The following is a 24436-nucleotide window of genomic DNA, read 5'->3' on the forward strand; positions in this document are numbered from 1 at the left end:
CTCTACTAAAAATACAAAAAAATTTGCCGGGCATGGTGGTGGGCGCCTGTAATCCCAGCTACTCGGGAGGCTGAGGCAGGATGGTGTGAACCCGACACAGCTTGGTTGGGGCAGAGCAGTCTCTCAGAGATATGGGAACCCTCAGCTGTCGCTGGCAGGAGTCTCAATTAATGGCACAGTCATTTTGACAAGTAATCTGGTGCAAATTTTCTCAAAGTCAAGGATGTGTGGCCCTGCAGTTCCTCTCCTAGGCACATATTCCAGAGCAGGTGCTTTCTACATTTTTTCCTGTGACTCATGAAAAGAAACACATTTTATATCATGATTCAGTACACACAGAGACACATATATGTATCGTATGTGGAAGGAACAGTTCTGTGAAACATGGCTCACCCTAAAGCGTATGCAGTGGCGCGATCTCAGCTCACTGCAACCTCCGCCTCCCAGGTCCAAGTGATTCTCCTGCCTCAGCCTCCTGAGTAGTTGGGATTACAGGTACATGCCACCATGCCCAGCTAATTTTTGTAGTTTTAGTAGAGATGGGGTTTCACCATGTTGGCCAGGCTGGTCTTGAACTCCTGACCTCAGGTGATCTGCCCGCCTCCACCTTCCAAAGTGCTGGGATTACAGGCGTGAGCCACCAAGCCCGGCCAACAAGCTCATATTCTTAATTTTGTTCTATTTCTATTCTATTCCACATGTTGTATTTATTTACTTTTTGAGACGGAGTTTCACTCTTATTGCCCAGGGTAGAGTGCAATAGTGTGATCTCGGCTCACTGCAACCTCCACCTCCCGGGTTCAAGTGATTCTCCTGCCTCAGCCTCCCGAGTAGCTGGGATTACAGACATCCACCACCACGCCGGGCTAATTTTTGTATTTTTAGTAGACAGGGTTTCACCACGTTGGCCAGGCTGGTGTCAAACTCCTGACTTTAGGTGATCCACCCACCTCGGCCTCCCAAAGTGCTGGGATTACAGGTGTGGGCCATTGCGCCTGGCCTCCATTTGTTTTTTTTTTTTCAATATGAGGCCAGGCATGATGGCTCACACCTGTAATCCCAGTGACTTGAGAGGCCAAGGCAGAGCATCGCTTGAGGCCAGAAATTCAAGACCAGACTGAACATAGCCAGACTCTGTCTCTACAAAAAAATAAAAATGAAAAAGTTAGCCAGGCATGATGGCACGTATCTGTAGTGCTAGCTACTCAGGAGGCTGAGGTGGGAGGACTGCTTGAGCCCAGGAGGTAGAGGCTGCAGTGAACTATGATCACATCACTGCACTCCAGCCTCGCAGACAGAACAAGACACTGTCTCAAAAAAAAAAAAAAAAAAGAAAAGAAAAGATTAAAAGCTACTCAATTCATGACCCAAAGATGGCTATGACGTCATCTGCAAACACTGCTCAAGAGAAACTTCTGTACATGCGCTCATAGGAGAGAGACAAGAACGTTTAAAACAGCGGTGAAGGTCGGGCATGGTGCTCATGCCTGTAATCCCAGCACTTTAGGAGGCCAAAGTGGGCAGATTGCCTGAGCATGGGAGTTCAAGATCAGCCTGTGCAACATGGCAAAACCCTGTCTCTACAAAGAAATACAAAGTTAGCCAAGCATAGTAGCACGTGCCCATAGTCCCAGGCTCCTTGGGAGGGTGAGGCAGGAGGATCACTTGAGCCTCGGAGGCAGAGGTTGCAGTCAGCTGAGATCAAACCTCTGCACAGGGTAGCAAACCTGCATTTCCGGGGAGCGGTTCACAGGGATGAAGACAGCAGGCTTGGCCAGGGCCCTGGGTGGGGGTGCTGCAGCTGGAGGAGGAGGAACAGGCATCCCAGCCGGCGCGGGCTGACTGCTGGGTGCTGGAGTTGGCGGCAGAGGTGCCACGGTGGTCCCCGCACCAGCCTCAGCCAGCTCAGCAGCCGGGTCCTCGTCCAGCTCTGGCTCCCCCTCCAGCTTCGACTCCTCCGACTCCTCCTCCTCCTCCTCCTCAGCTGAGGGCTGGCGGCGACGCTTCCGGTGGGCACCACTGAGGCTGCTGATCTTCTCCTGGCCTGGGGCCACCACCTCGTCAGGCTTCCTGTTGAGACAGCAGAGACTTCAGGCACAGAGGCCCCACCTCAATCCCCAGAGGTCAGGACTCCAGGGCCACACACCTCTCTGCCTCAGGGCCTTTGCACCTGCTGTTCCACTCCCTGAAATGCCCTTCCCACAGATAGCTCCCCTCATTCCACTTAAGCCTCTGCTTAAGCGCCACCTGTCAGGGAGACTCCCTGACCACACACAGACCCCACACCTCTACCTTCTCCCTCCACCTCGCTCTTCCCTGCTTCATTTTCTGTTCAGTGCTTCCCAGCATGGGACACAGATGCACTCACCTGATGACTTCCCACGATTACACCTCCCCCCATGACACTAGGAAGCTCCTTAAGAGAAAGGACTTTACTTCTGTGCACTGCTCTACCCCCAGGGCCTAGCAGAGAGCCTGGGACAGTCTGCACTCGATAAAGTCACTAACTGAACAGTGCTCACAGGCACAGGCCAGGCCTCATGTAAACGAGCAGCACAGGCTGAGTGAGACCGCAGAGCCTGGTGGGACTGGGTGGGAAGGGCACACGGGCCATTTAAGGGTCAGCAGCTTGGTGGGGACACTGCTGGTGTGGCCGGATAGTCCAAGTAGTCAAGACTAGGTGGGAACATTAATTCGCCTTGTCACCCAGGACAGAGTGCAGTGGTGCAATCACGGCTTACTGTAGCTTCAACCTCCCAGGCTCAGGTGATCCTCCCACCTCAGCTGCCAGAGTAGCTAGGACCACAGGCATGAGCCACCATGACCAGCTAATTTTTGTATTTTTAGTGGTGATGGGGTTTCACCATGTTGGCCATGCTGGTCTCAAACTCCTGACCTCAGGTGATCCGCCTGCCTTGGCCTCCCAAAGTGCTAGGATTACAGGTGTGAGCCATGGCGCCCTTCCGGCTTGGTTGTTCTAAGCCATCGTCGTTTGCAGTAATTTGTTATGGCAGCACCGGGAAGCTAACATATTGGCCAACAGCACTCATGCCTTAAAACACGACACAAACTGGCCAGCACGGTGGCTCACGCCTGTAATCCCAGTACTTTGGGAGGCCAAGGCGGGCAGATCACCTGAGGTTGGGAATTTGAGACCAGCCTGGCCAACATGGAGAAACCCCATCTCTACTAAAAATACAAAATTAGTTGGCCAGGTGTGGTGGCTCAAGCCTGTAATCCCAGCACTTTGGGAGGCCGAGACGGGCGGATCACAAGGTCAGGAGATCGAGACCATCCTGGCTAACACGGTGAAACCCCGTCTCTACTAAAAAATACAAAAAACTAGCCGGGCGACGTGGCGGGCGCCTGTAGTCCCAGCTACTCGGGAGGCTGAGGCAGGAGAATGGCGTAAACCCAGGAGGCAGAGCTTGCAGAGAGCTGAGATCCGGCCACTGCACTCCAGCCTGGGCGGCAGAGCGAGACTCCGTCTCATAAAAAAAAAACAAAAAAAACAAAATTAGCTGGGTATGGTGGCACATGCCTGTAATCCCAGCTATTCAGGAGGCTGAGGCAGGAGAATCGCTTGAACCTGGGAGGTGGAGTTTGCGGTGAGCTGAGATCGCGCCATTGCTCTCCAGCCTGGGCAACAAGAGCAAAACTCCGTCTCAAAAAAAAAAAAGAAACAAAGAAAAAAACCACACAACACAAACCGAACAAAACCCACTGATGGGCCAAATCCAGCCCTTGACCACCTAATGGCAATTTCTGGCCTAATCAGCTGTACAAAAGCTGGAGGAGCTGTAATATGGGACTCTATATCGCAGGAAAACCCCGACATCACGGGAGCAAGAAACTTTGCTGTCCTGTGTGTCGCAGAAGGTTCAGCAGCATCTATGGCCTTTACCCACTACAGGCATTTAGGATGATAATCAATTATCAGCCACTCAGGCCACCACAAAGGTATTTTCTCAAATGCTCCACCCCCAGAGGACCCCATCACCTGTGCACCCTCCCTAGGGGGCCCTGGAGGGAGGGCAGGGTTAGGAAAGGACTGGCCAACTCACTGTTTGGTGTGGTACATGCGGTCCCCAGTGCCCAGCTTGGAGGTGGTATAAAAGAGTCTCATCTCGGCTTCGGAAGCCTGGACTTCACTCAGCTTCTGTAGCATCTCTGCTCGCTGGGGAAGGAAACGAGTGTGTTATGCATTTGCCATCACAACCCTCTCCTAAGAAGGGAAGTGAGACTGTAATAAAATTTCAGCATCATTAACAACTGGAGTCTTCAAAATCAGAGGTCAAATTGTAATTCTACTGCTGCATGGTGTTCTTCCATCAACAGACACAGCAAGCTTGGCATGGCTTTTTTAACCCCTTTTACCGAATCTGGGGTTGTATAAATGAGGTTCTTTGCAGCAGGGTATCACAGTAGAAGATTATGGCCCACCAGATGCCCATCAACAGGAGACGAATAAAGCACAGCTCAGTCATGTACAGCAATGCTCCCTAGCAGCTCTGAGGAAGGAGGCGGCTTTGTGTGTCTGATGTGAACTGGTCCCCGAGCTACCCTGGGCAATGCTGTGTGCAGGGGATGTACCCAGTTGGCTTCTTTCAGTTGGGTGAGGCTTTCATGAGTTTTTCCTTTATTGTTCTTGTAATTGTACATATAGGTTTTATACACACTTCTACGTGTGTATTACACACACACACCACACACACACACACAGAGCAAGGTACAGCACAGTGGGAAAGCATCCTAAATAGGATTTAAAAAGGACATGCCGACCAGGCGCAGTGGCTCATGCCTGCAAACTCAGCACTTTAGGAGGCCGAGGCAGGCAGATCACCTGAGGTCAGGAGTTCAAGACCAACCTGACCAACATGGTGAAACCATGTCTCTACTAAAAATACAAAAATTAGCTGGGCGTGATGGCGCATGCTTGTGGTACCAGGTAGCCGGGAGGCTGAGGCAGGACAATCGCTTGAACCTGGGAGGCAGAGGTTGCAGTGAGCTAAGGTCATACCACTGCACTCCAGCCTGGGCGACAGAGCAAGACCTTGTCTCCAAAAAAAAAAAAAGAACACGCTCACAGGTGAGTGAGTCTTCCCCCTACTAAGGCTCCGGGGACTGCCCATCCACAGCTGCTGGAGAGAGACCCTCAAGCCTCCTGATACAAAGACACAGCTCCTGCGTGCAGTGGCCTCACCAAAAGTCAAACTTGATTCTCATAAGCCTCCAGGTCAGGGTTCCTCAATCTCAGCACTATTGACAGTTAGGCCAAGTAAGTTTTTGTTTTTCTGTGCATTGTAGGCTGTTAACAGCATCCCATGGCTCCACCCGCCAGATGCCAGCAGCACTCCCAAGTTGTCACAGCCCAAAATGTCTCAAGACAATGCCGTGTGTCCCCGGGGCTGGTGGGGACGCTAAACTGTCCCAGGTGAGAGTCACTGCTACAGATCCAAATACTGATGCACAAAACACTCAGACGGCAGAGGAGCATGTTTAACATAAAATTTTAAGGCTGGGTGCAGTGGCTCACGCCTATAATTCCAGCACTCTGGGAGGCTGAGGCAGGTGGATCACTTGAGGTTGGGAGTTCAAGACCAGCCTGACCAACATGGAGAAACCCCGTCTCTACTAAAAGTATAAAATTAGCCGGGTATGGTGGCGCTTTTCTGTAATCCCAGCCACTTGGGAGGCTGAGGCAGGAGAATCACTTGAACCCGGGAGGCGGAGGTCGCAGTGAGCCAAGATCGCGCCACTGCACTCCAGCCTGGGCAACAAGAGTGAAACTCTGTCTTAAAAAATAATAATAAAATAAAATAAAATATTTAAAATCCAGAAGGTAGGAAATTCTGTAAGACAAACAACAAATAAACTACAATGGGAAAAAAAAACAAGAGATGGGTGAGGAGTATCCATGAAACAACAGGAAATTTAACCATTTGCTAGATGTTTGATATTAAAATAAAAGATTAGGTTGGCCAGGCGCGGTGGCTCATGCCTGTAATTCCAGCACTTTGGGAGGCCAAGGAGGGTGGATCACGAGGTCAGGAGATCGAGACCATCCTGGCTAACACGGTGAAACCACGTCTCTACTAAAAATACAAAAAATTAGCTGGGTATGGTGGCGGGCACCTGTAGTCCCAGCTACTCGGGAGGCTGAGGCAGGAGAATGGCATGAACCTGGAAGGCAGAGCTGGCAGTGAGCCAAGATTGTGCCACTGCACTCCAGCCTGGATGACAGACAGCAAGACTCTGTCTCAGAAAAAAAAAAAAAAAAGATTAGAAGTGCTAATGGTATTCTGGTCATTTTTAAAAGTCTCTACTTATAGAGATACAAATTGAAATATTTATGGATAAAATGCTATGTATAGTGGGTTAAATGGCGGCCTCCCTCAAAGATGCATTTGTATCCTGGAACTTGCGAACATGACCCTATTTGGAAAAAAGGTTTTGTAGATGTAATTATGTAACTATGTGAAGGATCTCAAGACGAGATGATCCTGAGTATATGAGTATGACCTAAATCCAATGAGAAGCACCCTTCGAAGAGACACACGGAGGAAAGGCTGAGGGAACACGGAGGCAGAGATTGGAGTGACGCAGCCACAAGCCAAGGGAATACCTGGAGCTGCCAGGAGCGGGAAGAGGCCAGGAACTACCCTCCCCTGAGCCCAGTGAGGAGCACAGCCCTGCCGATGCCTTAATCTCGGACTTCTGGCCTCCTGAGCCGGGAAGGAACAAATTTCTATTGTCCTAAGCCCCTCAGTTTGTGGTCATTTGTATGACATCCCCAGGAAACCAGCACAGATTCATTGTACGTGGGATTTGCTTCAAAATGACCCAGGGGTGGGAAAGTGACCAGGAGTGGAGATAATCCAAGATTGACCAGGGGCTGATCAATGTTGGAGCTGGCGATGGGCACATGGGAGTTCATCATACCGTTCTCTTTACTCTTGCATATGTTTGAATTTTCCATGACAAACTTTTTTCCTCTATGAAAATTTAAGGTTGGCCGGGAGCGGTGGCTCACGCCTGTAATCCCAACACTTTGGGAGGCCAAGGCGGCAGATCACGAGGTCAGGAGATCAAGACCATCCTGGCTAATACGCTGAAACCACGTCTCTACTAAAAATAAAAAAATAAATAAAAATAAAAATAAAAATAAAAATAAAAAAAGCCTGATATGGTGGCACGCACCTGTAATCCCAGCTACACAGGAGGCTGAGACAGGAGAATCGCTTGAACCCAGGAGGCGGAGCTTGCAGTGAGCCAAGATCGCACCACTGCACTCCAGCCTGGGCAACAGACCAAGACTCCATCTCAAAATAAAATAAAATAAAAATTTAAGGTTTGGTAGAGCCAGAAAAGGTGTGGGGGGTGGGGGAACAAAACAAAAAAGGAAAAAAAAAATTAGATGTAAATGTTAAAAAAAAAAAAAGAAGAAAAACCAATTAAGGAAAAAAGTTGGACAGTCTCCAGAATAGTTCAGTTCAGTTCCTCTGCCATAGTAGCTGCATTTCAAGTGCTCAACGGCAATATGCGGTTAGTGGCTACTGTACTGGACCATGCACTGGAATTTTCCTCATTCCAGAAAGTTCTATCAGTTGTGCCACAGACACCCCCTCAGGAGGAGAGAGACCCCCCCCATCTCTATTCTGGATAGCCACGTGCAGACCTTGTCCGAGCGGGGCGTACCTGGCTCTTTTTCTCCTTCTGTTCTAAGATTTTCTGCAGCACTTTCCTTTCCTTCTTGGTCAGAGGCTTCTTCTCCTTCTTCGACAGCGGAGGGGTTTTGGTCTTCTTTTTCTTCTTCCCCGGTAGAACGAGCACGTTGCTTGCATCAACTCCCTTCAAAGTGTCCTTGTCTGAAAGAGCGCAAACAATTATTAAGGCCCCACTCTCCTTGAGGTGGCTCTGGTCCCATCTCCCACAGTCCCCTGACCTGCATGGGGGCCTCCAGAGCCTGGACACAGGAACAGGGGAGTCTGTGAGGTCAAATCTATTTTCATAACAATACTATGATGTTCTCAAGGCCGGGTGCAGGGGATCATGCCTGTAATCCCAGCACTTCAGGAGACTGAGGCAGGTGGCTCACTTGAAGTTGTGAGTTCCAGACCAGCCTGGCCTACATGGCGAAACCCTGTCTCTACTAAAAATATAAAATTAGCCAGCCGTGGTGGTGGGCACCTGTAATCCCAGCTATTTGGGAGGCTGAGGCAGGAGAATCTCTTCAATCTGGGAGGTGGAGGTTGCAGTGAGCCAAGATCACACCACTGCACTCCAGCCTGGACGACAGAGCAAGACTCTGTCTCAAAAAAAAAAAAAAAAAAAAAAAAAAACGCCCTCCCAAAAAAAAAAGAAAAACAATACTATGATGTTATCTTTTTGTTTCTTGAGAAAGAGTCTCGCTTTATGCCCCAGACTAGGGTGCAGTGGTGCGATCTCGGCTCACTGCAACCTCTGCCTCCCAGGTTCTAGCAATTTTCTTGCCTCAGCCTCCTGAGCAGGTGAGATTACAGGCATGTACCACCACGCTCAGCTAATTTTTGTATTTTTAGTAGAGATTGGATTTTTACCATGTTAGCCAGGCGGTCTCGAACTCCTGACCTCAAGTGATCCACCCACCTCAGCCTCCCAAAGTGCTGGGATTACAGGCGTGAGCCACCGTGCCCAGCCTGATATTCTCTTAAGAGTGTACAGTGGGGACGGGCGCAATGGCACACGCCTGCAATCCCAACACTTTGGGAAGTGAGGCCAGGAGCTGGGGACCAGCCTGGCCAACATGGCAAAACCCCGTCTCTACAAAAAATACAAAAACTAGCCAGGTGTGATGGCATGCACCTATAATCCTAGCTACACGGGAGGCTGAGGCACGAGAACTGCTTGAACCCGGGAGGTGGAGGTTGCAGTGAGCAGAGATCATGCCACTGTACTCCAGCCTGGGCGACAGAATAAGGCTCTATTTCAAAAAAAAAAAAAAAAAACAAAGAGTGTATAGTGGACTAGGCTACGTTTCCATCATATCTATTTCTAAACATAATAGTTTGAACGTATGCAATCTAGACAAATTTAGAAAAATTCAGTTATCATATCACTCTTCAACTCCACCAATTGCAGAATCTTAGGTAGGACAAACCTTAGCAAATGCCCGTGTCTGCCTGACGTCTGATGCTGGGGTTTGCTCTCTGGTGTTCCTGGGTGGGGAGGATCTGATTCTTTGATTAACTGTTTGGTTTCTATGTCTTTATGTTACAAAGAGGACAGGTTTTGTGACCCTAATTAAGTACAGTGGGCTGGGTGCGGTGGCTCACGCCTGTAATCCCAGCACTTTGAGAGGCCAAGGCAGGCAGATCACCTGAAGTCAAGAGATTATGCCACTGCACTCTAGCCTGGTGACAGAGCGAGACTCCATCTCCAATAAATAAATAAATAAATAAATAAATAAAAGAAGACAATCTGAGTCATGTTCTTATGAGATTCCTCTAGGCCCTGAGAAAGGCAGGGATACATGGAGATGTCCTGTTCTGATATGAGAAACAACTTTCCCCAAATCTCTGGGTCTGAGAGACCTCAGCCCCTCTGCTCAGATGGTTCAGTTCCAAGTGTCAGTCCAGCGTCTACAGCTGTCTTTGAGGTGCCATCCTGAATTGTGACTGCCATCATAACAGTTGTCCCCTGTCCCCGGACACACCCCGCCTCTGTAACCTTTCTTTACTTTTCAAAGCATTCTCGTTTCGGTCACCAACATATTTTCCCAAATTACCACCTCCAAAACTCTGATAGGAGGTAGGACAGCTACCACAGGTTAAATATCCCTTCCCAGAAATGTAGGGACCAGATGTGTTTTAGATTTAGGAATATCTGTATTCTATTTACTGGTTGAGCATCCCTAATCTAAAAATTTGAAATCTGGAAGCCCCAATGAGCATTTCCTTTAAGTGTCATGTTGACACTCAAAAACTTTAGAATTCTGGAGTATTTTGGATTAAGGATGCTTAAACATGTGCTACTGGTCCCATTCTGCAGACGTGAAAACGAAGGCACAAAGATGTTAGGGGATCTGCCTCAACTCCCAGCCTGTCTGTGGAACTTCTGTTTTTTTTTTGAGATGGAGTCTCACTCTCTCACCCAGGCTGGAGTACAGTGGCGCGCTCTTGGTTCACTGCAACCTCTGTCTCCGGGTTCAAGCCATTCTCCTGCCTCAGCCTCCTGAGTAGCTGGGACTACGGGTGCCCACCAACATGCCTGGCTAGTTTTTGTATTTTAGTAGAGACGGGATTTCACTATGTCGGTCAGGTTGGTCTCAACCTCCTGACCTCAAGTGATCTGCCTGCCTTGGCCTCTCAACATGCTGGGATTATAGGCGTGAGCCACCATGCCCGGCCTATCTGTGCAACTTCCAAGGACTGAACTCAGACTATCAGATTCCCACTCTGACATTCTTCCCTATACCCTCACTGCCTTCCAGGTCCAACAAATGTGTGGAAGAGAATGCTGATTGGTGGTGGAAGGAAGCAGACTCCTCCAGCACCCCTGGTGACCCTTCCTTCTGTTTCTAGAATCTTTCTTAATGGCCAAATCAGCCTGGCCCTTGGGGTCTTAACACAAGTGGCTGGATGAGTTCAATTTTGGAACATGTTTAGTTTCAGGGGCCTACAGGACATCCTTGAACCCACACAATTGCTTCACTGCAAGCCTCCTCCAAAAGCACCCCTACTGAGGTGTTCAATGCCCTTCCAGTGTTAAATCCAGTGGTTCTTCCATCCCTCCCTGATTCCGAAGCAGCACCTGACCCACAGGGAGAGTCCTCCTCCCTGGTCCCAGGGCAATCACACTCTGGCAGCTCATCACACACCTTCTAGGCCACTCCATCTCCCTTGCAGGTCCTTATTTCCCTCTCCTCCAGGGCTGGACTCACACCCTCAGTCTTCTGACTAAATAAATATCTATATACATGTCTGATTCCAAAATAGATACCTCCACCTGGACTTGCGTCTCTTGAGTATTTGAGTCAACAGCTGCCCGCCTACTCTCCCTGCCTGGATATCTAACAGGCCCCAAACTACTCACATCCAAAGCTGAGCTCTTGGTCCTCCCCACAAGCTACCCACTCAACCCCTGGGAGTCATTCTTTGTCACCGCCATTGTTTTTGTCCACAAGCCCTGTCAGCCAGCAGATACTGCCAGCTTGGCCTTCAAAACACATCTTGAATCCACCCATTTCTCACCTTCCTACTGCTGCCCCCTGGTCCAAACATCACCTCCACCTCCTCCCCATCCTGGTTCTACCTTTGACCTCTACTGTTTTTTTCTCAACACAGCAGCCAAAGTGATGCTGTTAAAACATAAGCTCTCATCTGTCCTCCTCTGCCCTCATGGCTGCCCTCTCCCATAGAGAAAAAGCCCCAGTCCTCGCCAAGACCCCAGTCCAGGCCTGACCTGCCCTGGCCCCCTATTTTTTCTCTCATCTCCAGGCAGTCACTCAGGCCTCCTTCAGATCTTGACTCTAACAGAGTGATGTCTTCTCCAGCTCTCCAGCAACTCTATGGGATGCTGCAACCCACCCAATGACCTCTTCTGTTTTATCTGCTCACGGTATCCACAGAATTTTCTATATGTTTATTCTTTGCCTGTCTCCTCCTATACAGCAGGTAAACTCAGGGATTTTCTAAAAATCTACCTTTCTGCTATGTTTCTAGTGCCGAGAATAATGCCTGGCATGTAATAAGGGCTACTACTAAAAAGGGGTCTGAGAGAAATGTCAGCCAGCCAGGAGCTGAGCAGACAAAACTGGGCTGAAAATACACATTTGGGGGTCGCTGAAGATTATAAAGAGATTATAATCGAAGTCATGGGAAGCGAAGGAAATACTCTTACTTTTTTTGCCAAATTCTCCATGTTACTATTTGAGGGCGAGAGAAACCACGGGTATTCCCCACACACTGTTAAAACTAGGCTGTCACTAAGCCCCTCTCCTTTGGATCATCTGGAATGGGGGGACCCATTCCCCCCATTGCAGATGATCCATCCCACCCCTCTGGGATCCCCACCCCAGAGTCCTGAAGGCAGGGCACAGGCCGCCCTGGGAAATCCCCGAAATCCAGCCCCCGTCCGGGGTTGTCTTACCCTCTAGTTCCAGCTGCACGGGGGGCGGCTCGGGGGAGCCCTTCGAGGGGCCGGGACCCGCCTGCTGGCGCCCCTTGATGTTGTACCGCCGGCGCAGCTTCCCCATGGCGACTAAGCCCGGGTGAGCGCTCCAGCGGGCCGGACCACCAAAGCAACCCGAAACCCAGCCCACGTGGGTTCCCGGACCACCAACTCCGGCCGTGAGACTTCCGGGTTACGTTATCGCGAGAGCTGTAACTGACTTGGCCAATGAGCGACAGGGTTGGAAGAGAAATCATGCGAGAGGAGAGCCGGAGCCGGGGCGGGCATGGGGCGGGGCTATTTAGAGAAGTCCCCGCCCAGGCCCAAATTTAAGTCCGGGGCTGTTCTCGCTTGCGGTAGTCTGGGTTGAACTATGAATTGTATCTACTGATACTAATTTGGCTGCTTGGGAGTGGAAGTGTTTTGTCACTTTTTAAAATATACCCCGCCCCCAATACTCCAAACTTCTTCCCCCAACCCTGGTTTGCGCATCTGCATTTTCTGATATTCCTACAAGAAACATCTTAGTCGTGTAGTTTTAAAAATGCACCAAATATTTCCATCCCAGAGACAGATGGAAGATCTAAAAGGAGGCCTCTACGGGCGCGGTGGCTCACACCTGTAATCCCAGCACTTTGGGAGGCCGAGGGGAATAGATCACGAGGTCAGGAGTTCAAGACCAGCCTGGCCAAGATGGTGAATCCCCCCCCCCCCCCCCGCCCCCCCAAAAAAAAAAAAAAGAAAAAAAAAAAAAAAAAAAAATTAGCTAGGCGTGGTGGCAGGCGTCTGTAATCCCAGCTACTCGGGAGGCTGAGGCAGAGAACGGATTGAACCCAGGAGGTGGAGGTTGGCAGTGAGCCGAGATTGCACTGGGCAACAGAGCTAGACTCTGTCTCCGAAAAAAAAAAAATTAAAGTTGTCTATTAGACACCATATTGTAACACACTGGGAAACAATGCATTATTATTATTATTATTATTATTATTATTATTATTATTATTATTAAGATAAGGTCTCTCTCTTTTTTTTTTTTTTAAGAGATAAGATCTCGCCCTGTGGCCCAGGCCAGAGTGCAGTGGTGCAAGCACCACTCACTGCAGCCTTGACCTCTCCTCCCACCTCAGCCTCCTGAGTAGTTACGACTACAGGGACACACCACCACGACCGGCTAATTTTTCTATTTTTTATAGAGCTGGTGTCTTCCTATGTTGCCTAGACTGGTCTCAAAATCCTGGGCTCCAGGGATCCACTTGTCCTCCCAAAGTGCTGGAATTACAGGCATAAGCCATCATGAAGGCCTTAATGACATTTTAAAAAATCATAATTAGTGTATCAAATCTGTGGGGGTTTTTTTTTTTTTTTTTTGAGAGGGAGTCTCGCTCTGTTGCCCAGGCTGGAGTGCAGTGGCCAGATCTCAGCTCACTGCAAGCTCCGCCCCTCCGGGTTCACACCATTCTTCTGCCTCAGCCTCCCGAGTAGCTGGGACTACAGGCGCCCGCCACCACGCCCAGCTAATTTTTTGTATTTTTAGTAGAGACGTGGTTTCAGCATGTTACCCAGGATGGTCTCGATCTCCTGACCTTGTGATCCACCGGCCTCGGCCTCCCAAAGTGCTGCTGGGATTACAAGTGTGAGCCACCGCGCCCGGCCTCATTTTGTATTTTTAGTGGAGACAGGGGTTTCTCCATGTTGGTCAAGCTGGTCTCGAACTCCCGACCTCAGGTCGCCCGCCTCAGCCTCCCAAACTGCTGGAATTACAGACGTTAACCACTGCACCCGGCCTACAAAAAAGTTTTTAAAAAGATAAACAACACAGAAAAAAATGTGCAAAGGATATGAATACGTAATTCAAAGAGAAGTAATTCAAATGGCCAATAAATCTATGAAAACCTTACTAGGAATCTAGAAAATGTAAATTCAAAAATAAGAGCATATTTTATTCTTTGGATTGGCAAAAATTGAGTTTTATTTTCTTGGTTGTCTAAAAAGAAAGTTGGTTAGACTTGATTTGTTTGATTTAGGATGCAAACAGGGTCCTTGCATTGCATGGGTTATTATGGCTCTTAAGTCTTTAAAACCAGTTACCCTCCTCTCCGCTCACCTTTTATACCGCTTATTTATTGAACGAACTGGGTCGTTTGTCTCTTAGAATGCCCCACATGCTGGAGTTGGTTGGTTGCTTCTGCTGCTTCTAAGTTTTCCTTATCTGCCATATTTCCTGTAAACTGTAGGTTTCATCTAGAGGCCCCATCAGGTTCATGCTCAACTTGTCTTGGCAAGAATCCATCGCAGGTGGCGCTGGTACTTCCTGGCACTAAGATCGATTGGCGGGGCCGGGACTTCGCGGCTTGGCCCCTCCATTTTCAAGTTCCCCGCCAAACCCTCGCCTCTTGGTTTTACCCATTTCTGATGATCATTGCGTGAATCCATCATTCCATTGAGGGGTGCCAAATAATTTTCGGATTCTCTCATTCATCCTCATGTATTAGCTGGACTGTGCTAAAAAAAAGTTTCCCTCCCCTACTATTTTGGGACTATGAAATACAGTTCATTCAGGAAGAGCAGGAGGATGCCTGATGCTGTCATGTTATTTAAAATTTTCAGAATGAATGAGCTGATGCCCACGAGGGCCAATTTTGGGGTACCATTATAATTCAGGGAGATTACATATATGTCTATTTCATGTTTTCCAATCAGTTGCGGTCACTTCCCTGGTTGAAGCTGTTGCAAGTTTTACAGGCACGGGTTGCTTTCCCACGGATAAGTTAAAAGAGAATTTTTTTTTTTTTTACATAATGAGGAGCCGTACCGGGTCGGGGAAGGCTTCCGGGAGGCGGGCGGGGGGCCCGGGGGCCGGGTCGCGTTGGTCCCGCGCCGGGGGCGGGGCGCAGCGTGGGCTGGGCCGTCGCGCCTTTGCGCGCGGGGCGGGGCAGGTGGCGCAGCAGCGGCGGCGGCGGTGGGTAACGGCGCGGCGCGCGGTCCCCGAGCGCGCCAACCCTGCCCTAGCCGGAGCCCGTGGCGGCCCAGCGCACGGCCCTCACCCCGCACCGCGACCCCGCACCCCGCCGGCCGATCATGGGCGCGCGCGCCTCAGGCGGGCCCCTGGCCCGGGCCGGGCTCCTGCTGCTGCTGCTGGTGCTGCTGCTCGGGCTGCTGGCCCCGGGCGCGCAGGGGGCGCGGGGCCGCGGCGGCGCGGAGAAGAACAGCTACCGCCGCACCGTCAACACCTTCTCGCAGAGCGTCAGCAGCCTGTTCGGCGAGGACAACGTGCGCGCCGCTCAGAAGGTGGGCGCCAGGCCCGCGCCCGCGGTCACCTTGCCCCGGCCGCCGCGCACCTGGCTGCCGGGGCCGGCCTGGGAGGAGCGCGGCCTCCGGGGCTGCCCGCCCGGCCGGCGCGCGGGATGGGGGTCCGGCCTGCGCCTCGGGGCCTGCCTCCTGCGGTCCCCGCCGGGCCTGACCAGTGTAGGTCTGGGCGGCCGGGCCTCGGGCCGCCCTCTCCTCTGCGCCGCGCTTCTCCTTGGACCTTGCCCCCGCGGTCGGCGCGGCCAGAGTCTCTCCCGGCTGCGCTGATGCCCGCCGCGCGTCTCATTCATTCATTCACCGCGTTTGAATGGCTCCTACTGTGAGCCAGGCAGCGCGCTGGCGCTCTCGGTCTCCACGCGGCTGTGCCCTCCCCAGCTACCAAGGGTTTGTCTTAGCCTCGCATCCCGACCCACTTCCCCTGGGACCTTCTGCCCCACTCCTTCTGCTTTGAAGATACTTGGAGTTGTTTTTACTTTACAGGAAAAGAAGGAAGCCATACGATTTGCTCGGTTGCTTTGGGAAACCCGAGTACCTACTGTGTGCGGGGCTTTTCGCGTGGAGCCTTTTGTTTAGTTTGGGGAGGTCCAGGATCCTGCAGCCTCCTGGGAAGGGTGTTGAGTCCCAGGAGGAGCGCAGGGAGTTTTCCCCAATTCCTGCTCTCTGGAGCTAGGTGGGATAGGGGTGCCATTCCGGGCCGAAGTCTGCCGACGAGCTCCTGAGAAGGAGGAAGTTCCTGGGGACAGTTGTGTGTGGTATTGCGGTTCCTCTGCTGTTCCCTGGGGAGGAGGGAGGTCTTGCTTGCTGCCAGCCTTCCTGGGGTTTTGGAGTCAGAGAAGCTTGGATTCAAGTTGGAGCTCTACCAGTTAGGATGGCTTTGGGAAGGTGACTTCACTTCTTTGAGCCTCAGTTTCCTTATTTGTTAAATGGGGATAGTAATCATTCCCCTTCATTGCAAGCTTGTAATTATGAATAGTTGGTACCTTCCTGGCCCAGAATCATGGCTAAAAAATTAAAGTTTTCTGCTCATTGAGAGGGAGTGGGGAATAGAAAGGAACATTAAGGCCCAAATAAGATTGACTGGATGTTCTTACTGGATAAAATGAAAGGTTAATTTGTTAGGAAAACGGTAACTTTTGACTTACCTCTCCTATGGGCAGGGGCACCTCTTGCACAGGTGGGTCTGTGTCTTCATACATGTAGGGGAGAGAACGCTTTGTAGGTGACCAAGGAGGGGCAAGGAAGCGGGGTTGAACGTCTGAATGTGAAAAGGTTGCCCTGGAGTCTGGCGGGGGCGGGATCTGGGGTGTCAGCGCGGGGAGCCTCACTTACTTCCTCTTGATGCTGTTCCGGAGCCATTTGAAGGCAGAAATCATTTGTTTTAGAGCAAAAAGAAGCCTGTCTTTTTCACGCAGGGTGACCACAGGATCCCCATGTCTCAACTGATGGCGGTTCCATGTGACAATCTAAGGCCAACAAACATGAAATATGAGTGGATATTTAAGACTTAAATAAGGCAGTCTATTCTGGCAGAGCATCTGTGAATCTGGGGGTCAGAGCTCTTCCTGGGGTAAACCAGGGTTTGTACCTTTAATGGAGATGCTAATGATTACTAAGTGCTTTTGTAGATAGAATAACCTTATATAATCCTTAGAATGATCTGGTGCAGTAGGTAGTATTACTGTTCCCATTTGGCAGATGAGGAAACTGAGACACAGAGCAGTGAAGTGGCTGGTTTCAGGTCAGATGAGTGGCAGAGCCAGGATGTGAACCTAGGCAGAGTGAACATGGAGCCCACATCAGTACCTCTCGCCTGTTTTCCTGCCTTATGACCCCTTCCCTGTTCCCCGAGTCAGTGCAGCATTCAGAGGCTGACCTGACTTGTTTTATTACTGTTTTTTTTTTGAGACAGAGTCTTGCTGTGTCGCCCAGGCTGGAGTGCAGTGGCGTGATCTCGACTCACTGCAAGCTCCACCTCCCGGGTTCACGCCATTCTCCTGCCTCATCCTCCTGAGCCGCTGGGACTATAGGCGCCCATCACCACGCCCGGCTAATTTTTTTGTATTTTTAGTAGAGTCGGGGTTTCACCATGTTAGCCAGGATGATCTCGATCCCCTGACTTTGTGATCCACGCCCCCTCGGCCTCCCAAAGTGTTGGGATTACAGGCGTGAGGCACCACACCCGGCCATTTTTTTTTTTTTTTTTTTTTTGAAACGGGGGTCTGGCTCCAATGTTGCTCAGGCTGGAGTGCAGTGTCGTGACCTCATCTCACTACAACCTCCACCTCCCAGGTTCAAGTGATCCTCCCCCCTCACACTTCCAAGTAATTGGGATTACAGGCACCCGCCACCATGCCTGGCTAAGTTTTGTATTTTTAGTAGAGATGAGGTTTCACCATGTTGACCAGGCTGGTCTCGAACTCCTGACCTCAAGTGATCCTCCTGCCTTAGCCTTCCAAAGTGCTGGGATTACAGGCGTGAGCCATTGCACCTGGCCTGACTTACTTTATTTCCCGCTGACTGTAGCCCAGACTGGCCAGGCTTGGGGATATTGTTTTGTTAATTTTATGGGGTTTTTTTTATTTAATTAATTTATTTTTGGAGGCAGAGTCTTATTCTGTCACCCAGGCTGGAGTGCATTGGCACGGTCTTGGCTCACTGCAACCTCTGCCTCCTGGGTTCAAGCGATTCTCCCGCCTCAGCCTCCTGAGTAGCCAGGATTACAAGTGAGCACCACCACATCCAGCTAATTTTTTATGTTTTTGGTAGAGACAGGGTTTCACCATGTTGGCCAGGCTGATCTCAAACTCCTGATCTTAAGTGATCCGCCCGCCTCAGCCTCTCAGAAGTGCTGGGATTACAGGTGTAAGCCACGATGCCCAGCCTGTTTTGTAAATTTTAAATAAAGGAAAACTGGGTCTGCTAGCAACTGTAGTTTTCAGCATGCCTGGGTTTACTAATTAAAGCCAAACCTGCTTTGTGGGTTGTGAAGTTTGATAGTATTTAAAAAAAAAACAAAAACATATATTTTTTTTTTTCTGAGATGGAGTCTTACTTTATCGCCTAGGCTGGAATGCAGTGGCGCGGTCTTGGCTCATGGCAACCGCTGCCTCCCAGGTTCAAGCAGTTCTACTGCCTCAGCCTCCTGAGTAGCTGGGATTACAGGTGTGCCTGCCACCACACCTGGCTAATTTTTGTATTTTTAGTAGAGATGGCGGTTTCACCATGTTGGCTAGGCTGGTTTTGAACTCCTGACCTCGTAATCCACGCCTCGGCCTCCCAAAGTGCTATGATTACAGGTGTGAGCCACCGTGCCTGGGCCCCCATATTCTAATCTAGGACTTGTCTAAAATAAACTGTGACCATCCTGTTTGGATGTCATGGGAACAGACATGAGTTTGAATCCCAGCTGTTTCTCACTCCCTCTGTGACCCTGGGCCAGTTGCTTTACTTCTTTTTTTTTTTTTTTTTTTTTTTTGAGATGCTATCCTGCTTCGTCTCCCAGGCTGGAGTGCAATGACGAGATCTTGGCTCACTGCAACCTCCGCCTCCCGGGTTCAAGCAGTTCTGCATCAGCCTCCCGAGTAGCTGGGATTACAGGTGTGCACCACCATGCCCTGCTAAGTTTTTTATTTTTTGTAGAGGTGGGGTTTCACTATATTGCCCAGGTTGGTCTCTAACTCCTGACCTCCAGTGATCTACCTGCCTCAGCCTCCCAAAGTGCTGGCATTACAGGCGTGAGCCACTGCACCAGCCCCTGTTTTTAAAAATGAATAAATTTGGAGGACTGCGTACAGTGGCTCACGCCTATAATCCCAGCACTTTGGGAGGCCGAGGTGGGTAGATCACCTGAGGTCAAGAGTTCAAGACCAGCCTGGCCAACATAGTGAAACCCTGTCTCTACTAAAAATAAAAAAAATTAGCCAGGCATGGTGGCATGTGCCTGTAGTCCCACCTACTGGGAAGGCTGAGACAGGAGAATCGCTTGAACCTGGGAGGTGGAGATTACAGTGAGTGGAGATCATGCTACTGCATTCCAGCCTGGGCAACAGAGTGAGACTCTGTCTCAAAAAAAAGGAACCAAAAAAAAAAAAAAAAAAACAGGAAGATCAGACCTTATCAGTACCTAAACTTTGCTTCCTCCTTGTGAAGGGCTGCAAAGAACACTTTGCTGTAAGGATGTGCCATCGTTGAACCTGCGTCTGGTGGCTAACATTTGGTCCTGTCTCAGGCCACTCCAAACATGGCTGCAGTTTAGGTCTTTCTATATGTATTGTTTTGTGTGCACATAGACAAGTTCATCTGTAAATTGTTAGAAATGGAATTGCTGAGTCAAAGGGTCTGTACATTTAAAAAGAAGTTTTTTTTGTTTGTTTGTTTGTTTTGTAAGAGACAGGTCCATGCTTTGTCACCCAGGCTGGAATGCAGTGGTGAAATCATAGCTCACTGAAGCCTTGAACTCCTCGCTTCAAGTAGTCCTCCCAACCTCAGCCTCCCAAAGTGCTGGGATTACAGGGGTGAGCTAGTACTCCCTGCTCTTTTCCTTTTTTTTTTTTTTTTTTTTGAGATGGAGTTTCACTCTTGTTGCCCAGGCTGGAGTGCAGTGGCACGATCTCGGCTCACTGCAACCTCTGACTCCTGGCTTCAAGTAATTCTCCTTCCTCAGCCTCCTGAGTAGCTGCGATTACAGGTGCACACCTCCACACCCAGCTACTTTTGTATTTTTAGTAGAGACAGGGTTTCTCCGTGTTAGTCAGGCTGGTGTCGAACTCCTGACCTCAAGTGATCCACCTGCCTCAGCCTCCCAAAGTGCCGGGATTACAAGCGTGGGCCTCTTTTACATTTTTAATTGAAATGTCATTGGTGTACTTTTTTTGTTTACATCAGTCTATAGCATCATGAATCGTCGCACACCGAATACACTCCTTGACTAGCAGATCTAAAAGTGGATTGTTCCGGCCTCCAGAAGTCCCTTTCTGCTCTCACGCGGTTACTAACCCCCTAAGGTCGCTACTGTGTTGATGTCTACCCATGTGAATTAACTCTGTTTGCTTGAGCCCTTGCATAGTAAGGGCTCTATATGCATTGTTCATATTGCAAAGATACTACTAAATGGTCCTTCAACGAGTGATAGCAGTTTCCACTCTCACCAGACGTGTGAAGGCCAGTTCCCAAGCCCTTTCCAATGAAGTGGCTCATTAAACCTGTTTGTTTTTTTTTTTTTGAGATGGAGTCTTGCTCTGTTGCCCAGGCTGGAGTGCAGTGGTGTGACCTCAGCTCACTACAACCTCTGCCTCCCGTGTTGAAGTGATTCTCCTGCCTCATCCTCCCAAGTACCTGGGATTACAGATGTGCACCACCACGCCCGGCTAATTTCTGTAGTTTTAGTAGAGAGTGTTTTTCACCATGTTGGCCAGGCTGGTGTTGAACTCGCGACCTTCTGATCCACCCGACTTGGCCTCCCAAAGTGCTGGGATTACAGGCATGAGCCACTGCACCCTGCCTCGTTAAACCTTTTGGCTTTATTGTGTATGAGACAGATGGTCTTTTCCCTTATTCAGAATCCATTGATATTTTCTGGGAACTGCCCTAATTTTTTTTGCCATTCTTCTGTTGAGCTGTTGGGTTCTTTTGTTTTTTTGTTTGTTTGTTTTTGTTTTTTTTTATAAAGAGGCTTACATTTTTTGCTGTTTGCAAGAAAGTATTTTGAGTAACATAACTTTGACACTTTCCAGTCCTTTTTCCCCTACCAACATTTTAACAGCTTTTTTGAGGTATAATTGCACTACACCTCAATAGACTGCGTATTTAAAGTGTACAAGTTGATACCTTTTGACATACATACTTGTGAAAAATTACCACAGTCAAGATACTTATGTTTCCTCTCATTTTTTATGTTCAAAATTTTTCAAAGTACCAAAATGCTGAAATAACAGAACAAGGAATAGCTGCAAACGTCTCCCCTAAAGTCACCAGTTCTTACATTTCCCCCCAAACTTTTTTCTCTACAAACACATCTCATAGACGCATACACACACGCACACACATTTATTTTTGTTTTTTGGCAGGATCATTTGAAAGTTAGTTGCAGGCATCTTAATACTTTTTCCTACAGAACCACAATCCCATTGTCTCAGCCAAGAAACTTAAATATAGTACAATGTTTTGTAATATACAGTCCATATTCAAATTGTCTTTATAGCTCATAAAAAATCCACACCCCAATTAAGGACTGCGCATGCATTTGGTGTTCGTGTCTCTAGTCTGTCAGAGTTCCCTCACTTTTGGTGGAGGAAGGGACTTAATTACAAATTTGTTTTTAGACAGGCTCTCACTCTGTAGCCCAGAATGGAGTGCAGTGGCGCAGTCTCAGCTTAGTGCAACATCTGCTTCCTGGGTTCCAGCGATCCTGCCACCTTAACCTCCTGAGTAGCTGGGATTACAAGTGTGTGCCACCATGCCTATTTATTTATTTATTTATTTATTTATTTATTGTATTTTTCGTAGAGACAGGATTTCTCCTCGAAATCCGTGTGTTGCCCAGGCTGGTCTCTTAACTCCTGGACTCATGCAGTCCTCCCACCTTGGCCTCCCAAAGTGCTGGGATTATAGGCAGGAGCCACTGCCTCTGGCCCAGTAAGGGACTTTTACAGCATTGACATTTTTGAAGACTACAGACTGAATGTCTTTTTTTTTTTTTTTTTTGAGCTATAATTCATATCCCATACAACTTATTCATTGAAAGCTCAGCGGTTTTTAGTATATTCACAGCACTGTACAGCTGTCACTACAGTCAATTTTAGAGCATTTGCATTACCCCAAAAAGAAACTCTGTACCCATTAGCAGTCCCTACTTTCTTCCTTTGCCCCAACTCCCAGCCTTAAGCAACTGCCAGTCTGCTTTCTGTCTCTGTGACTGAGCCTTCTGTGGACTTTTCATAGGAATGGAGTCCTATACAATCTGGCCTTTTGTGTCTGAATTCTTTCACTTAGCCTCATGTTTTCAAGGTTCATCCATATTGCAGGATCAGTACTTTATTCCTCTTTATGGCTTTTTATTTACCCGATCATTAATTGATAGGCATTTGGGTTTATGTCACTTTTTGTCTGTTGTGAATGATGCTGCTCTGAACATCCATGTGCAAATATTTGTGTGGACATATGTTTCCAGTATTTTGTGTTGCATACCTAGGAGTACAGTTGCTGGGTCATACAGGAACTTTTTGTTTAACACTTTGGGGAACCGTCACCCATTTCCAAGGCAGATGTACCATTTTACCTGCCTACCGGCAAGGTAGGAGGGGCCTCGTTTCCCCACATCCTTGTCAGCACTTGCTATGGTCTACCTTTTTGATTGTAGCCATCTTGGCAGAGGTAAAGTAGTATCGCTGTGGTTTTGACAGACCAGAACTGGTTTTTTGTTTGTTTGTTTGTTTGAGATGGAGTCTCGCTCTGTCGCCCAGGCTCAAGTGCGGTGGTGCAGTCACGGCTCACTGCAAGCTCCACCTCCCAGGTTCACGCCATTCTCCTGCCTCAGCCTCCCGAGTAGCTGGGACTATAGGCACCTGCCACCATGCCCGGCTAATTTTTTGTATTTTTAGTAGAGATGGGGTTTCACTGTGTTAGCCAAGATAGTCTCTATCTTCTGACCTCGTGATGCACCTGCCTTGGCTTCCCAGAGTGCTGGGATTACAGGCGTGAACCACCGCGCCCGGTCCAGAACTGTCTTTTGAAATGTCCCACAGTGTGTATTATCTGATTATTTCCTCCCGGTTAGGCTCAGACTTAGCTTTCATGGCAAGAATTCTACAGAAGGCGCCATGTGTCCCTGCTGAGGCAGCACCACATCGGGGCTCATGGTGTCTGTTTGTGCCATCACTTTCTTGTTGGTTGATGCTGAGTTTGATCCCTGGGTTGAGGCTGGGCAGGCTCGCCATGCTGGGGGTACCCTTTCCCCTCTGTGGTTCATACGTGGTGTGTATGTATGTTCCAGCATTTTCCGTTCATCTGGCCTTCGCATTTCTGTGTGTTCTTCAGATGCTTGGGAAACCTCTGAATGGCAGAATCTCCCACGCCCTCTCCCTGGCTTGCTTATCAAGATGCCTTTGGCCTGATTTTCCACAGGACCCGTTTGTATGTGCCTGAGGGTGATGGAGGTAAAGCGAGATGAGGATGCAGGAAGGCCACTATCACCTAACCCCAGTGTTGGATGTCCCCGGGTGCTGGGTGTCCCCACCTGACTACTGTAAGAAGAGGGCTGATGAAATCCCAGGCTTGAATCAATCTCGTTCCCTCCCACAGAGGCGATGGCTGGGCCTTGTTTGTCTGAGGCCTCAGGCATCCACAGTTTGCTCACCTTGTCCTCATAGTTCAGCTTTCCATTCTGAAAACTGTCCAACATACCCAAAGGTAGGGAGAGTAGAGTGAACCCTCGTTTACCCAGGTCTTCCCATGTGGCAACTTTCTGCCATTCTGGTTACTTCTTTCCTTCCTAAATTTTTTTTGGGGGGGTGCCTGGAATAATATTTTAAAGCTGATCCAAGATATTAGTTCACCTTTGCATATTTCAGTTAGCATCTTTAACAATAAAAATTTTGTGAAAATCAAAACCACAATACCGGCCAGGCATGGTGACTCATGCCTGTAATCCCAGCACTTTGGGAGGCCAAGACAGGCAGATCACTAGAGGTCAGGAGTTTGAGACTAGCTTGGCCAACATGGTGAAACCCCGTCTCTACTAAAAATATAAAAATTAGCTGGGCATGGTGACGCTCACCTGTAATCCCAGCTACTCAGGAGACTGAGGCAGGAGAATCGCTTGAGCCCGGGAGGCGGAGGTTGCAGTGAGCTAGATCACACCACTGCACTCCAGCTTGGGTGACAGAGCGAGACATCTGTCTGTCTCCAAACAAAACAAAACAGGCCGGGCGTGGTGGCTCAAGCCTGTAATCCCAGCACTTTGGGAGGCCGAGGCGGGCAGATCACA

At 49.2% G+C, this 24436-nt stretch overlaps 2 protein-coding genes across 5 annotated transcripts in view; one reads left to right on the forward strand and one right to left on the reverse strand.

Annotated features, from left to right (window-relative positions):
* DHX37 (DEAH-box helicase 37) overlaps positions 1-16734 on the reverse strand; it is a 48646-nt gene extending 31912 nt beyond the window's left edge. For 3 of the 4 annotated variants that reach the window (XR_002730443.2, XM_023206230.2, XM_023206234.2), the window contains exons 1-4: positions 12130-12339; positions 7699-7868; positions 4065-4177; positions 1728-2070 (exon numbers count right to left, since the gene is read on the reverse strand). Coding sequence is in view for 3 of the 4 variants with exons in the window: in XM_023206230.2 (XP_023061998.2) it covers positions 1728-2070; positions 4065-4177; positions 7699-7868; positions 12130-12235 (732 nt within the window). In the remaining variant the exon portion in view is untranslated. Of the gene's footprint in view, positions 1-1727; positions 2071-4064; positions 4178-7698; positions 7869-12129; positions 12340-16595 lie in introns of those variants that run through there. The other variant, XM_023206242.2, reaches the window with a different exon arrangement.
* BRI3BP (BRI3 binding protein) overlaps positions 15075-24436 on the forward strand; it is a 37228-nt gene continuing 27866 nt past the window's right edge. Inside the window, exon 1 of the mRNA XM_023206270.2 lies at positions 15075-15435. Coding sequence (XP_023062038.2) covers positions 15226-15435 — 210 coding nt within the window. The 5' untranslated portion in view covers positions 15075-15225. The remainder of the gene's footprint in view (positions 15436-24436) is intronic.

The sequence above is a fragment of the Piliocolobus tephrosceles genome, chromosome 10 (genome assembly GCF_002776525.5).
Source record: "Piliocolobus tephrosceles isolate RC106 chromosome 10, ASM277652v3, whole genome shotgun sequence".
In the NCBI taxonomy this organism is placed as follows: domain Eukaryota; kingdom Metazoa; phylum Chordata; class Mammalia; order Primates; family Cercopithecidae; genus Piliocolobus; species Piliocolobus tephrosceles.